The sequence below is a fragment of the Netta rufina genome, assembly GCF_964035555.1.
Source record: "Netta rufina genome assembly, chromosome: 17".
Classification (NCBI taxonomy): Eukaryota; Metazoa; Chordata; class Aves; order Anseriformes; family Anatidae; genus Netta; species Netta rufina.
The window spans coordinates 2,581,455-2,598,266 of NC_140141.1; the positions used below are offsets into that span (position 1 = coordinate 2,581,455).

Below are 16,812 nucleotides of genomic sequence, written 5' to 3' on the forward strand. Positions count from 1 at the left end.
GCACCTAGCATACATTTAGCAATCATTGCCCCAGCTTTTGTATGTGCTATAATGATTATTATATATGTGGTATATATGATTATATACCACATATGTATATATGTGCTATAATGATTATATACCACAAGCAACTATTTTGTAGATGCACAGTGCCTGATAGCCGCACTGAGATCTGCAAGTGCTCAGATGTTGTCTTGGCAGCTGCTCCATGAAGCCCCTTGCTCAGTGCCATAAGAAAGATGGGATCTTTTGATGCTGTACACACTCAGAAGTAATTTATTTATTTATTTATTTATTATTATTTGTTTGTTTTGCTGTGCACAGTAATTGAGAAAAGAAGTACCAAGGACAATTTCCTCATCCATTCCCTCCTCATTTTCTTTCCCTCTTTATAAAAATATGATCTAATAGAACTGCCAAGATATTTTTCAGTCTGTTGCTCATAGTTTTTTTTTTTTTGTGTGTGTGTTTTTTTTTTTTTTTTTTTTTTTTTTTTTAATGTTTTGTTTTGTTGTTCTCACATTGCTTGCCTGATAAAGCAGCTGTTGAATAGGGTGCTCTGAAAGCTAGGGAAAGCTATTGTAGTATTAGATTAAAAATATTTTTGCAGAAAATTGATATGTTGACTCTTTTTAACCTCAGGTGAAGGAAGATTAAAAAGCAATCCATATTCAATTACATATGCCAACCTGCTCAGATTTTATATGCCTTTATAGGACTTGATATTTCACTGTTTATTTCCTTTATATTATATTAAAGTCCTCCACTCTTTGTATTACTATGCTTTTCAAAACAAAAACAAAAACAAAGCACCACACCTGTATGTTTGTTCCATTAAGAAATATGCTCTAAGGGTTTTCATGTTGACCCTGGGAGCCTACATATTTCACTGCATCGCTTCAGTAAGTGTGTGCTGGCATAGCACTGTTGACCACAATGGAACTGTTGATTTACATCAGGTAAAGGTCTGGCTTTTATGCACAACACTGTATAATTCCTTGTGGATAAGATAAATTCATTTTCGTATGATTTGTAACATTTTTTTCATTACACATGCTAGTTACACCTTAGGGTGAATCAGTCAAACAGACTCTAAATTAGAATGGTTGGGTGACCTGGTCCCAGGTCCTTTGCAATGCAGTTTTCTCACAGCTTGGAACAATACAGCCAATATAGAAATAGGTAGTTAGTCTTTCTTTCTCTTTTCTTCTGTATTTTTTTTTTTCAGGGAGCTGAGTAGATGAAAGTATCTTAAAGTTTTAATTTTCTAAGTAAGAGAAGTAGATTATCTTAGAAGGAAAAGTCAGTGGTCATGTGGTCCTGGATAGGTCATGCGAACATTTAGGATGTCACAGTGTGGAGAAGAAATCGTTAAATTAATAAGACTAGTCTCTAACTTATTCCATAAATGAGAATCAAGGTTCATTCACAGACTTTTAAGAATGTTTCAGTGGGGCTGTGAACTGCACAAAAGACAGAAGTGTACTGACAAGTGGTGGTTTGCAGTAGAGCCCTTTCTCAACACTTTCAAAATAATCCACTGTGTTTGGATGTTGAGAGGACAAGGCTTCAAAATCTCTGAATTAAACAAAATTATGCATTTTGTAAACAGAGTCAAATCAACACCAAATTTAACTTAATTATCTAGTCTATTGATTATCTTAATATTAATTAATTAATTAATTAATTTAATAATTAACTTATCAAGTGCTTTGGATAAGAGAAAGTCCAACATTAACCTTTGGGCTTGGAGCTACTGAGTTTAGACCAATGGCAGATCTGGCCCAAAGAAATCTCCTTCCTCACATTTGAGAAAAACATATATTTAATTAGAAAGTGCATACCCTCTTCCCTTGGTGGCCACTAAGTATTTGTTTGCTTTTTAAATTCAGGGGAGGAGAGGAGAAACAAACTAATCTCACAAAGGTTCACCCCACCCTCTGCTTGGCTTCTCTTCCTTGGCAGAACTTCCCAGCAGCAGCTGGCTGGCTGTTTTTCTTCTGCAATTCTGTTCATGACATTTCCTGCAACTAGGTTTTTCTGAAGGTTTCCAGCAGTCCTTTTAGCCCCTCCCCCCCCTTTTTTGGCCTCTCCCCCCACTAACCATGGCCTTGTCCCTAGTTCCCAGCAGTTTAAGTACCGTATCCCCATCACACATCCACGCATACACTCTACATACCCACAACACATATAAGGAGTTTCTGTGGCTTGCATTAAGTCTTACTAATTTACCAAAAAACAGTGGTTAGAATAAGGGATGCTGAACCACTCTATTTCTGCTGGGGGTCTAAATAGAGACATGGAGCTTGTACTGTGTTTTTCAGTAACATGGTTTGGGTTCCTGGCTCTTGCTTGCCAGTGCCCTGCCCTTTGCTTCATTTAATGTAATTCTTTTTGAAGCTACAACATGTAGCCCTCTCCATGCAGAAGAATGGATAAAAAGAACTGAAATTAGGGAGAAGATCTGACAAACAGACCCTGCATTACTAGACATACTGGCACTTTTTCTCTCCATACTACTAAAAGCTGCATAAACTGTCCTTTCATAGGCTTTTATAAACATTCAAGCGACTTATTCTTTTAGTGTAAAAGCCTACTTGTATATTAAGTTCTTTGTTATCAATGACATTAAATCAATATCCTCAGTGCTACAGGATCCAAGTCACATCTGTGCTGTCACACATAGTTTAACTTAAGAAATGCAGTATTGAGACAGTTTGTTTGTTTTTCATTGAGTAATTTAAAGTAGAACTGTTGAAGATCAGTGAGAGTTTATCCCTCACTGTGGCCAGTTTCTTATATGTTAGGTGGGTTTTTATTCTGTTGACAGTTTTATTACAGAGTTTCAATGAATTCCGAGAAGATGACTGTTATGCAGTTATCATGAATAGCACAGAAAAAGCCTTGTGATGCCTGCATTGTGCATGTAAAAACACAGAACATAGTCTTTGAGAAAATTAAATAGTTGAAGTGGTATGGATTCTTTTTGTATACACATTATATGTATTTTTTCCATGTGGGTTTACATACAGTTCTGGACAGCACATAGTCCAGAGACTGTATAGCTTCACTTGGTGTACTTCTTTGTCTAATGAGTGACATCTGTGTTTAGAGTCAAAGATGGAGAAAAACAGTAATTCATCCCTTGCCAGAGATACTTAACTGAGGGTAAAACATACATCTGGGATTTATTTGTGTGAAAAGATACACAACTGAAGTATTATGTCTTATTCCAACCTGACCTTGCAGTGCCCTTTCCATTTAGTACATTAAGAATCAAGATTTATCTACAGATATTTCACAAGTCAGAAATAACAGTTATTGTATAATCTTATAATCTTAGCTGCTATTAGAGCAGATCTCACTCCTTTTTTTTTTTTTTTTTTTTTTTCCCAGCCACTGCTTTACTCTCATAAAAGTGAAGTAATTTGCAATACAAACTGACATTCTTCCAATTGCTTACTTCAGGAAAGCTATGTCATGATGGACATAACATTATATAGCATAATGGACAAACATTATGCTACGTGCCCTTGTTGCTGGTAAAACAAAGTGAACTGTCAATAAAACTCTAGGTTAACTGAAGTTGCAGAAGGCATTTTTCCAGCCATGGGCTGTATTATTAGTCTTCTGCAGTTTCTGAACTTGCAGTCTTCAAAAGTAATCTGAACAGCAAAAGGTGGGATTAAGGGAAAGAAGCAGCTTCTGCAAGGCACTCCATATTTCATATGTGGTTTGGATGGTGTGCAAGACCCCTACTGTAGTTAAAGGTGAGGCTCATGACAGGGTACTTTCTGAAAGGAATGGGAAGTTCACAGTTGATGGAACTAGCAGGGAACATACCAATGAGCTCTTGGGGCTTTGTGCAGGACCTTTAGAGAACAACCAGAAATAGTGAAGGGCTTTCAAAGATGAGGAAGGACTCCCCTGTGTTAATCAACATCATATAGTTGGGCTTACTGTATCTCTGTAACCACATGTGGAAAGAAAGTGGCATGATTGGACCTGGAGTTATATCAGTGAGACATCTTCAGGTAATCTGGGGGCTTGTCCCATTGCCACTTCAATGGTGCCATCCTCTCGTAAGAGTGGAAGGTCAGCAGCTCTGTGCCCTGTGCCCCATCAGCATGAGGACCACATGTAGCTGGGGTTATAATGAATATTGGCAGGGATACTGATTTCTTGTTCAGGGCACTCTGCCATCAGACCACACTGCTGGAATTACAAATAGGTACAAAGTAGTAACTGCCTAAAATGCAGAGGGGCCAGCTTGTTTAACGAGCACTGGGGAGAGAGATAGCAGGCAGCCAGCTCTTCTTCCTCCACCTGCTTGGACTCAGTTTCAGTCTCAGACACTTTAAGTTTTACTGTTTGCTTTGATCCCCTCCTGGAAGAATGCTACGGGAAGTGACTAGAGCTGAGGGGGAAAACAGAGACCCTCAGCAGATAAGTGGCAGTCTGTCTTATCTAAGCTCCACTTCTGGGAGTATCCAGCCTGCAATCTCAGCTGTTTCTATGATGAAGTCTTAGGAAAACCAGGCTCAGTCAGGGAACCAGAAGTTTTATCCAGAAGTTGCTTGAGTAGATAAGAAAATTCCATTTATGTTATCCAGAGGTGTGAGTTAAGAAGATATAAATGGCCTTATCTACAGCACAGCTATTGGGAGTATGTGGAAATCCAACATGAATGTCCTGGGTTAGAAATGTCTTATCATCGTTGGTAAGGAGGGAACTGTACTACCTTGTGCCTGACACTCAAACTTGTGGGAGAAGAGGAAGAAAATTGAAGAGACTTCTCGTACTTCCTTGAATTTCAGCATGCTTTTTTTTTTCCTTTGTTTATTTGTTTTTTACATCTTTCTTCTTTAAAACAAAGAGGACAGTGCTCTGTTATTTTCTGGTTTGACAGAAATATTGGCTTTGTGTTGCAATAATCCGAGGGCTGTTAATTCACAATTTCTATTGAAGATTCTAGTAATTAAAAAAAAAAATAGCCTTAAGGTAGGATCTACCACAGAGTAGATCTGGGGGATTTTTATATTAAAAAGGGTAGAACAGATACTAGAAACCTCTGTTTTGCATATATTGTCTATAATGAACTAATAATTCACTCCAATATTGTTTTCATCATTTTCTCATGAAACTGATGCAATAGAGTGGAGAATGAGGTTTCAATCCTTTCTGAATGGAGGAGTCTTAATGTGGCCAAATCTGTTTGTGAAAGATAAAAATTACGTCATCATACTGCCGAAGTCTGTTAAAATAAAATCTTGGATTATAGCATTGCTCTTTCAGTTTGATTATATATTTAAATGTAATCCCTATAGTGAAAAGAAAATGTGTGTGATTTGGTCATTGTAATGCACATATTTCAGTGTTATTAATCCTAAAATACGAGATTTTTATTACTTAATGTGAACAAAACCCAAAGAAGTGAAATATATGCTGAAAAAATTAACACATATATTTGTGCTTATGTACAATAAGGACGTCTGTTTTGCTATTACTTAAATGGGATGCCAATTTCTCACTCCAAGTGACGTGAATTTAATTCCAGCATGTAAACGTTAGACAATAGCAGCCCTTGCATGTTTGGGGTTTGTGATAAAACCATGAGAACTGAAAAAAAAAATAATTTGCTTTCAGTAAGGTGGTTAATCTATAATGTCTAGGGAAGTTATTATAATAATAGGAATTTGAACTGATTGAACAATGGATTGTGGTTCTTTTTAAACATTCCTTCAAGGCTTTTCTTTTCTTTCTTGCAGACTCCCAAACAATACAGCCTAGCACTAAATAAGAGTAACAGAGTTCATCTTTACTGTGCATTTCTGGACTATAGGTATGTTACATAATTTAATTTTTTAACTTGATTTAATCAAATTGCACATAGTTTGTGATGCTACATATTACCTACTTTCTTGTTCTCTTTTATTTATGGAAGTAAATGAAAGTAATGAAACTCTTTACAAGAAATGCAATCTCACTGTGGCTTTTTACCATAAATAGGAGCATTTTTTTTTCACTGACTTTGTGTTAAGTAGGTGATTGAGAGATTGAAAAGTGTTGGAATCAAAACTAAAATGCAGACTGATACTGATCATGCTTATGATGGTTTACGAATATATCCATTTGGGCAGACACTTGGATGTTTTAAGATGGCAAGCCTCCAACATAACCATTGTTTTCTGTGGATCTGTGCCTGTTTGAAAATACCATGTGAGATCTGTATTTAAGAGCTGTGAGTTTTGGCCAATGCATGCAATGAAGAAATATTATGCCCCTGAATGCAAATTAGAATAAAAGGTAAATAAATGTCACCCTAAATTTCACTCAGGAAATAGTAACTATGGAAAAATAGCAGTTACTATTACTTTTTTTTTTTAGTTCTGAATATATTTAGCCTCTTTTTGATTTCCAAGCATGCTGCTCTTGCTGAGTTAATTGAGAAAGAATACAATTAGTGAATTTTGAATTTCATGGGGATTAACTGGTTTTGAGCTGTAATAATATAAGTTTAACTGATGTACCAATGGCCTGCAATGTTGTGATCCCTCCTATCCAGCATGCACATGGGAAAGTCACTGCAATTGTTTTATTGAAGTTTTGTTTCAGGGATGTTGAACTGTCCCAGCTGTTAGCAGTTACTCATCGTTATGGTTACTCACAAATTATGGTAAATTAGAAACAGATTTTAGTGAAGCAAATTAATATGGTTGGGACATTGTTCCTGTATGCTTTTCCACTGAGGGTTGTGCCTTTGAGGCTTTGCCTTGGGATAGAAACTGAAATGTGAAATCTGTCCTTCCACATGAGTTTTATTTGTGTCAGGATAGTCTTATTCCCTAGTGCATGGTAGTTAAAGAATACGCAATTGGTTTCTGACCTACAGAATACTCCCTTTGAGAACTCAAGGAGGTTCCAAAGGACAGAAGAAAGGTGAGGTAATACCTGTCTGTAAATTAAGTACCAATAAAAACATCACTCAGTCTAGCCTGAGGACCCAAAATGATATAAAAAATAATACATAGTTAAGAAACAGACAGACTTACGGTGCATGGAACTCCACTTAGTTGTGAATATGTGGCTCCTGTATCCCCACTCTGTGGCAGGGCTATGTCAGCGCAGGGGTTTCCAGGTTTTCCCTGCTCCAAGAATAAGCAATCCCATGAGGATCGCATTCCTGCACAGCACTGGGACTGAGCCACGTGGCCAGGCCAGCCATAACTTCAGTGGAGCAGGGGCTGCTCTTGGTCTCCCTGAGAATGAAGTGACAAAAAGCAGTCAATATGGATGGGTCACTAGAAATCAAACTCAATCAGTCTAAATTACTTTCTTTGACAGGATGAGTGGGACAGTGAATAAAAGAAAGGCAGCAGATATGATATGCTTTGACTTTTGCAGGATTATTGAAATGTCCAATATGGTAGTTCTCAAAGTATAGAAATTGGGGTCTAGCTGAAATGCTATAAACAGTTTGCACAACGTTATGAAAAAAAATAAAAATACACAGTTATTCACTAGTTATAGAACTGGGAGGAAATCTCTAGTGACATTCACAGAGGGGTCTGATTTGGGCCTTCTTCTAGTCAATATTTTTGTTAACCATTTTCATGATGGAGTTGAGAAGAATCTGAGAGTGTTTGTGAATGCACCAGCCTGAGATGGCTTTCAATCTTTTATGTCTCCTGTACAGTATGATGCATGTCGAATTAACCTCAATAAGATGAATTTTGATAGAGATTATGTTTCATTTTTTTGTGCTTTGCAGCAATGGAACTGGTGTCTGGTCTAATGAAGGTTGTGTGCGTGAGAGTGGGGACCTCAACTACTCAGTGTGTCTTTGTAACCACCTCACTAACTTCGCCATTCTGATGCAAGTGGTGCCTCTCAAGGTGAGTTTAAGCAAAGGAATAACTCTGTCTGTTAAAAATACATCAGTTGCATCCTCACGCCACACCAGTAAGTGATTGTAACTGGGCTCATTTTTTGCCTAATTCAGATTTATTCCACAACTTGCTGTCTGGGAAGTTGTATTGCTATTTCTTGACCATACATGTTTTCTAAAATTTTTGGGAGCTGAAATGGAGCATGGAGTGAAACACCTCTGTGTATACTGGGTCTGTACTGTAGGTGGGAATCCTGAAGCACGGTACTTTATACTCACCTTTTTAGCCTGATTTTGTCAAGTACAGACCAACCTGGTTTTTACGATTAATTTTCAAGACTGAGGAGGCTGAGATGTTTCTGTTTAAGGCTTTTGGTAACTAGACTTGTGGAATATGAACAGCCGAGACTGAACTCCATGTGAAACGAGCTCTGCTGCCAGCTGGTCCCTGTCATTTGCTGTGCCAGCTTGCAGGAGCCTCCCAGCTACTCTTCCTTCACCTAGCTGCCAAGCAGAGACTTGTGTAGAAGAAGCAGGAGAAAGAAATGGCAGTTTTAGATTTGAAACCCCTTAACTGTAGTTTCTCTGTGCTCAGTTTCTTTATCCAAAGAGCTGACAAGCAAACGTCTTCTCAGCCAGAATATGACCCGGACCTTCTGCTTGCTGGTCATGCTCATCTCTGGCTTCAGATGAAGTTTGATGACAAACATGACACTCTCCTCACCAAATACGTTCTTGTCTTCATGATACCTTGTGGTGCTGCAGAAGGAGCAGAGCTTCATTAGGACCTTAGGAGTCTTTATCACATTTGTCACTGTGGGCTACTAACAAGCGTGGTGTCCTCTCTAGTACAGGTAGAGGGTTTTTGTTAGCTCTGTTGGCCTGGGTGCACTGCATATGAGGCTGTGTCTCAGGCTTCTGTTAATTGGTTTGACTGATGGGTTTGCCTTTATTTTAGACAGAAGCTTAGCTTAGCCCTGGGATAGGTACTTGTGCAGGATGGGCTGTATGTGCTTGTGATGGCAGCACGGAGGTTCCTGCAGATAGAAACACAAGTCAGCTTGGAGCATAAGGCAACCATAACCAGGGTTATCCCACTGAGCTGCAGCGAAGTCTTTTTGAGGAATGAACGATCCCAAACTGCTATTAGGAGTTAATGATTCAGTAACACTGTTAGCACAACTGCTCACACGGCAATCCAAGTTACATGTTGTAATGCCATCAAAGGCAGGGTTATGGTGTGGAACACCATGGTCTGCTATCCAAATAATTTAATTAATTCCGGAGCCCTTTGTACCGGTAGAGCCATTTGAAGATGGAAAGTAGCTTGTTTGGGTAACCCAGTTTTCATCTACCCATTATTGTCTTTCCTATTTGTAAATTGCCTAATTACCCTAGCTTGTTTCCAAGTATCATTTTCCTAGGAACTCTTTGTACTCATAATAAAATGCTGCTTTGCCTACAGAGCTTCACACTTGTAAGATAAAAATAGGATGGCAGAAATATGCTGTTATTAAAGCTGTTTTAAAGAGCCATATACAGAGATTAAATGATTTAACCAGGATTAAACTGGACATTCACCAACTAATTGCTGGTGAAAGATTAGTAAGTTTTCCACTGGAGATAGTTCTAAAATATCTAACTTTCAAACAGATTTGAGATTGTTATGATTAATGAGATGCTATAATAAGTTTTAATATCATGCAGTATCAGTAATTAGAGATCAAAGACATTTTATATCAAAGTATTTGAAGTCAAACTTTCTTGAAGAGATCTGAAATGCTTAACTGGGAAACATGAAGGCACTGTCCAGTTTCTTACAGTCATTTAATGGTTCTGCTTTTAGTATTTTCTCTCTTCTTAACTGTCTGTTCTAATTTGCATCTGCCACAGTTTTTTTTTAGAATGTTTTTCAATTGCTTTTTTATTTCTTTATGATAATTTAGAAAACAAAATGCAAGTGGGAACCGTGACACATAAAAATCCTTCTCTATGTGATGCAGTACTGGAAAAGTCGATCATGAGTAATTTTTTTTTTCTTTTAAATTAGATTTAATTCATGTATTTTTCTATTATAATTTTAACCCCTTACACCTAAAATCCTATTTCTGAAGAAGAAAGTAATTTATACATTATTGAGAGGAAAAGTGATATGCTGCAAGGTGGGAGGAATTGCCTTGCAGTTGTATTTCCGGTAGAGAGTCCCTATCTTCATTCTGCAAATCCACGAGGATTTGGAAAGCTTGTCTCAGATGTCACCAGAAGATTGTGCAGGCTAGGAAGACAATATGTATTCATTTATGACTTTTTAAAGTTTTCAGCTAAACATTTTTTTACCTGCTCCTCAGTTGGCAGAATTTAAAAATGTACTGTGGGATGGAGAAATCCTTGTTCACTGGTCCACACAGCAATGAGCCTGAACGGCACCTTGGCACTTGGCCTTGCCCTGTCCTTCCTGCTGGAGGGAGGTGACACTGAGAGTGGGCACAGGGGGAGTCTTGGATAATGCTGCCATGAAAAAGAAGAAGGATGTCATCCCTTCGATTTGCCTAAATTTGTGTTCCTCTAGTTTGTTTTTTATGTAGTGCCTCTCTCATAGTTCATTAGAAAATCTCATCCCAAATCTTTGACTAAAATAGACATTTTAAATTGTCAGTTTAGGATTATTTTAAGGTATTATTTTTATCCAGTGGGGAAAACAAACAAACAAACAAACAAAAACAAACAAAAAACCCACAACCAACAATTGTATTTTCATTGTGACATTGGTATGAAGTTAAGATCTGGGGAAAACAGACCCTTGGTTTTTGAGCTATACAAGCAGATTGTGCTCAGTTATAAATTCATAAAACATTTGCTTCACATGTCTAAGTAATAGATCCTACTGAATCAACTACACAATTGGAAACTTCTCCCTGGTGTCCTTAGAAGCCTGTTAAGTAAATGTCAAAACACTGTCGATTTTAAACACATATATACATGTTTATTCACCACGTTCTGAAATTCATGAGCCAAGGTTCAAAGGGCCCAAATAAATCACCAGTTTGAATACAAGATTGTCAGTGCTCTAAGAAATTGTTACGATTATGTTATATTAGATCTTGAACTTCTGAATATTTTATTTTTCTTTTTATAAGTAGTGTTTCACTAGAAGAAGAGTGGGTGGGAGTAAGCTTCTGCCATCAAAACATCACATCATTCACATCACATTCACATCAAAAAAGTTCTATTTTTATAGCTATTTTATACTTACAGTCATATAAATACAACTGAATGAAATTTTTCCATGTGAACTATATATATATATATGCTAGATTTAATTTCTTACAAAAGGGAGTCTTCTTTTAATGGAAAATGTAAGTGAATTATCAGAAGTGGAGTGCCTGAAAACTGTAGAGGTTTTAAAGAAAGGCTGTGTTCTGGTTCAAAGAGGTGACTTTGTTCTTAACCAGAATTCTCTTTTGGGTGCCTTCTGCTTCCATTCTCCTATTTTGCCTTTCTCTTCATCATACTGATAAATGCAGCTGTTACGATAGCACAAACAGGCAGACATCCTCTCCAAGGGCACCACGACAGCCTTTAACATAATGCACTGGTCAGCAGAGACCAACATTGATTTGGAAATCCATGAACACTTGAGACCAGTTCAGTGTGATATGCATTCTGATGCTCTCAGCACTTCCTCATGAGATTGATTTTATTTTTGTATTAGAAAAATGCATAAACTTTCCATCAAGACATTACAGGTATTTAAAGAGAGTTTGCTGTTTGGAACCAGGCAGCAAGAAATACTCTCTAAGTTCAGATGAAGACAACGTGTTTCTAACACGAAAAGGAGGACTAAGGAGAATCTCCATCCTTTACTGGATGCTGGGGGAAACTTAGTGACAAGAGATGAGGGAAAAGCTGAGGTGCTTAATGCTTTATTTGCCTCAGTCTTTACCAGCAAGACTAGTTGCTATCTGGATACCCAGTACCCTGAGCTGGTGGAAGGGGGTGGGAGCAGGATGTGGCCCTCATAATCCATGGGAAAACGGTTGGCAACCTGCTACAGCACCTGGATGTGTGCAAGTCAATGGAGCTGAATAGGATCCACCCGAGGGTACTGAGAGAACTGGCGGAGGAGCTGGCCAAGCTGCTTTCCGTCATTTATCATCAGTCCTGGCTATCGGGGGAGGTCCCAGTGACTACCAGACAGCAAATGTGACGCCCATCTATAAGAAGGGCCAGAAGGTAGACCCGGAAAACCCCGGCCTGTCAGTTTGACCTCAGTGCCTGGGAAACTCATGGAGCAGATTATCTTGAGGGTCATCACTTGGCACTTGCAGGGCCACCAGGCAATCAGGACCACTCAGCATAGGTTTATGAAAGGCAGATACTGCTTGACGAACCTGATCTCCTTCTATGATAAAGTGACACAATGGCTGGACAAGGGAAAAGCTGTGGATGTGGTCTACCTTGACTTCAGTAAGGCTTTTGACACCGTTTCCCACAACATTCTCCTCAAGAAACTGGCCGCTCATGGCTTGTACTGGCGCATGCTTTGTCAGGTTAAAAACTGGCTGGATAGCCAGGCCCAAAGAGTTGTGGTGAATGGAGTCAAGTCCAGTTGGAGGCTGGTCACTAGTGGCATCCCCCAGGGATCAGTACTGGGGCCAGTTCTCTTTAATATGTTTATCAATGATCTGGATGAGGGGATCGAGTGCACCCTCAGTAAGTTTGCAGATGACACCAAGTTAGGTGCGTGTGTCGATCTGCTTGAGGGTAGGAAGGCTTTGCAGGAGGATCTGGATAGGCTGTACCGATGGGCTGAGGTCAACTGCATGAAGTTCAACAAGGCCAAGTGCCAGGTCCTGCACCTGGGGTGCAACAACCCCAAGCAGAGCTACAGTCTGGGAGAGGAGTGGTTGGAAAGCTGCCTGGCGGAGAAGGACCTGGGAGTGATGGTTGATAGTTGGCCGAATATGAGCCAGCAGTGTGCTCAGGTGGCCAAGAAGGCCAACAGCATCCTGGCTTGCATAAGAAGCAGTGTGGCCAGCAGGGCTAGGGAAGTGATTGTCCCCCTGTACTCGGCTCTGGTGAGGCCACACCTTGAGTACTGTGTTCAGTTTTGGGCCCCTCACTACAAGAAGGACATGGAGGTGCTCGAGAGAGTCCAGAGAAGGGCAACAAAGCTGGTGAGGGGCCTGGAGAACAAGTCCTGTGAGGAGCGGCTGAGGGAGCTGGGATTGGTCAGCCTGGAAAAGAGAAGGCTCAGGAGCGACCTTATCACACTCCGCAGGTACCTTAAAGGAGGCAGTAGCAAGGTGGGGGTTGGTCTATTCTCCCATGTGCCTGGTGACAGGACAAGGGGGAATGGGCTAAAGTTGCACCAGGGGAGGTTTAGGTTTGATATTGGGAAGAACTTCTTTATTGAAAGGGCTGTTAGGCATTGGAACAGGCTGCCCAGGGAAGTGGTGGAGTCACCGTCCTTGAATGTCTTTAAAAGACGTTTAGATGTAGAGCTTAGCGATACAGTTTAGTGGAGGACTGGTTAGTGTTAGAGCAGAGGTTGGACTACATGATGTTGGAGGTCTCCTCCGACCTAGATGATTCTGTGTGATTCCGTGTAAGCAAGGAAGACTGAAAATAAGTGAGCTTCCTCAGAACTAACCTGCCACATAAATACCTGTGAGCATTTCTAATGTCCAGAGAGGTAAACTTGTATGATAATTGTTTGCCAAGGATGGTGACTTTTTCTTCTGAGTTCTCTTAAGTTTGAGCAAGAATCTCCTTGGTTAACTCTTTGTCCCTTCCCATGGTCAAGTCTGGCTTTTTCCACTTGTAGCATAGCACAATCCAGACCCTGTCAGTTTGATGCACTTGGAACCTGCCCTAGTGCCTTACTTCCTGCTAACACCATTCCAGCTTATTTCCACACCTTTGCCAATATCCAGGAGCTCTCTCTATATTTGCATAGTTTGTACCTTTCTTGTGAGCACAAATGACTTTATATATTCTCAAGATTCTCTGTCATTGCTATTTTATTATACTGTACAGATCTATGTTCATACTCTGTATCTGGCTTGAGGAGGAATCACAATGTGTCATGTGGATTTTGTTGTGGATTTTGTTGTGTTTCAGAGAGGCATTTTTATGAACAAATTTGTAGGATACCAAGCATCTGGCAGCACTTTCTCTTGAAAACCTGAAATATTATGAGACCAGAAATGCTGACAAACTGTTAGAGGTTATATGGGGCAGACTGTCAGGTGGGCCTAATTTCCAGGGAACACAGAAATGCAAGAGAGGTGTAAGGAAGAAGCTGTGAGATGTAAGAGAATTTTTATCCTAGTATTTCAGAGAAAGAAATTGAACGAGAGCAGTTTTAAATTCTGGAATGTTAACTTAAATGTGAGAAAGTGAACCCCCACTTTGATATCTGTGCACTATACAAAAGTGTGTGGAAAAGAACTTCTTTGAATGCTGTGAATTAGCTAAAACTGAGCTTGGATTACAAGCAGAGCTGAATACTACTCCAGATTTTATATTAGTTTCAGCAACAGCTTGACTGCAGTAACGCCGCAGTGATTGTGAAAGAGTGGTACTAACAATACTGCTGATGAGCCTGAGGTCTGTGTATGCAGCTTAGCTGCTTTCAGTGATGCAGGGGATTCACGGTTGTAACAAGTTTATTTCAGGAATGAAAAAACAATCTTGGAAAAATTTACAACCATGTGGCACTCAGATGTGAGGCTGGCACTGACCTGTTAGCCTGCTGATGAACCGGCCACGTGAAGTGCCAAAATTATCTGTGTCTTTATCATTCTGCTGTTATGTCTGTATCATGACTGGCTTGAATTCAGGCTTGCTTGCTGAGATTTGTTTAGGTTTTAACTTGGGAAATAATAACATTTGCTTGGAATTTTGGAGATTATTGGCAATCAACTTGTTTAAATAAATAAATAAATAAGGCCAAGGTAAAATGTGACCAAAGACATGCATGTTCCTAAGGGACATGTTCAGCCCTTGATTGCCTTTGTGAGGTTGCATGGACATAATTAAGGTCAGGACACCATCAGAATTTGGAAACTCAGTAGAGAAGCCTTTTTACAACTCTGGTCAGGTGAGTAAAACTGAGAATTTTTACAAATGCACTGCCCCAACAAAATATGTCCATGGGATGTTCAGAGCAGTTGTGCAGGTATTAACCAGCTGGTGCACCATCCTCTGGGAAACTCATTGCTCTGTTCCCCTTTCTGATGGGGGAAACAGATAAAGTAAAAAATAGGAAATCCTTGGTGGAGCTCCAATCTCAGGGGTTCATTCCTGTCTTTTGCCTTCCTTGATTCACAGAACTGTGTTCTGGCCTTCACCTCAGCCACAGCTCGCTGCAGTCAGAACAAACCTGTGCTGCCAGCTGCCCTGCAATGTTATAGTTAGGAAGATAATGGTGCATTAATATAGCTGTGGTAGGAAAAATAAATAATCCATTTAGTTTGACATGTTTAAACTGGTTTATGTTTGCTTCATCTGGAAAAAGTCCAGGTAGAGGGCACCCAGGGTCATACTTTGGTGGTTTTCCTGAAGTACAACAGTCCTCACTATGCAGCAGATTTTAACCTTGATAGGAACAGCAGAGGATGGGATATAGTACGTATCCTCAAGTACGTATCCTTCATATCATCCACTTGCATAGGTCCTGGGGAGATCTCAGCCCACAATGCAACCTCCTGTACCCAGCACCTGGTGGTACCCCCTGCTGGAGGGGAAATGGCTGGTGGAGAGGGCCCGTGCCCTGGCTGGGGAGGACAGATGAAATCAGGAGAAGAGATGTAGGTGATGTTCCTCTGGCACAATCAGACCAAGGGATGTCACAAGCTGCTTCCTAGCCAGCAGGAGTCAAATCCAACATGGAGCAAGCCACACTTCAGAAGCACTCCAAAGAAAATTCAGGCACTATTATTTCATTTTGGGCAGCTTTACTTCCTCTCATCAGTCAGTGGGGTCCTGTGCTACTGCCAGCAAACATGCCAGCCATCTGGCAGTTTTTATTTTTATAGTGATCCAACAACTATGAAGCATGCCAGGCTATTTGTACCATCTGCCACATAAATGTCATTTCAGCAAAAGGATGCTGGACACCTGGGGACCTAGAGATCCAAATCCTTTTAGAGGGGAAATCAGTGTCTTCCACAGCAGAACAGAGGTTGTTTGGATTCCCATCTAGCAAGTGACCAAAGTAGGACAAAGCAGTAATATTTATGGCTCGTAGTCAATTCTCCAATTCTCTTTCTCTCTCTTTTCGGTTTCTTGTGGGGCTTTGCTCTTTCTGTCTTTTTGACTGTGAGGATGTAAAATTTACTGCACTAAAGCTCACAAGTGGATGGACATTTTCAGCAAAGTAATGGTGTCATACAGTCTCTGGCAGAAATTGTTCAGGTTTTTAAACATATTTTCTACATCTTTAAAACCAGAAAGAAGCTCTTGTTCTATAATTCAGAAGAGCGGATCAATGCATTTCAAGCTGCTGACCAATGGGCTTGAAAGCAGAGAAGAGTTTATGAAGGTCAAAATATTTAAAAACTTTTTGGTCCTGCAACTGGATCTATAGGCAACACATAACATCTTTAGGGAGCCCAGGATTTTGAAGAGACTTAGGGATTTGACTGGGGGCTTCTATTTACAAAAGGAAGGACATCTTCTTTCGGGATATATATGTGTTTTTATGTTATTTTTCACTGTTATAGCTAAGTTCATCTATTTGTGTTTCTGAAAGCTGTTTTAAAAATATGCTAATATTAGCAAATATTAAAAAATATGGGGCATAGGTGTGGAATATGTAAGTTTGGTGTGTTATTTTCCTAAATCAAATTTTGCATTTATTAATCAAATATTGCACTCAGAGGACATCAAAATAGCAGTCTGAAATGAGAACTTCTGTT

The 16,812-nt window shown here is 39.7% G+C and overlaps 1 protein-coding gene across 1 annotated transcript in view; it reads left to right on the forward strand.

The window, feature by feature from the left end:
- ADGRD1 (adhesion G protein-coupled receptor D1) overlaps positions 1-16,812 on the forward strand; it is a 156,669-nt gene that overhangs the window by 81,320 nt on the left and 58,537 nt on the right. The window contains exons 15-16 of the mRNA XM_084297053.1: positions 5,769-5,842; positions 7,772-7,895. Coding sequence (XP_084153179.1) covers positions 5,769-5,842; positions 7,772-7,895 — 198 coding nt within the window. The remainder of the gene's footprint in view (positions 1-5,768; positions 5,843-7,771; positions 7,896-16,812) is intronic.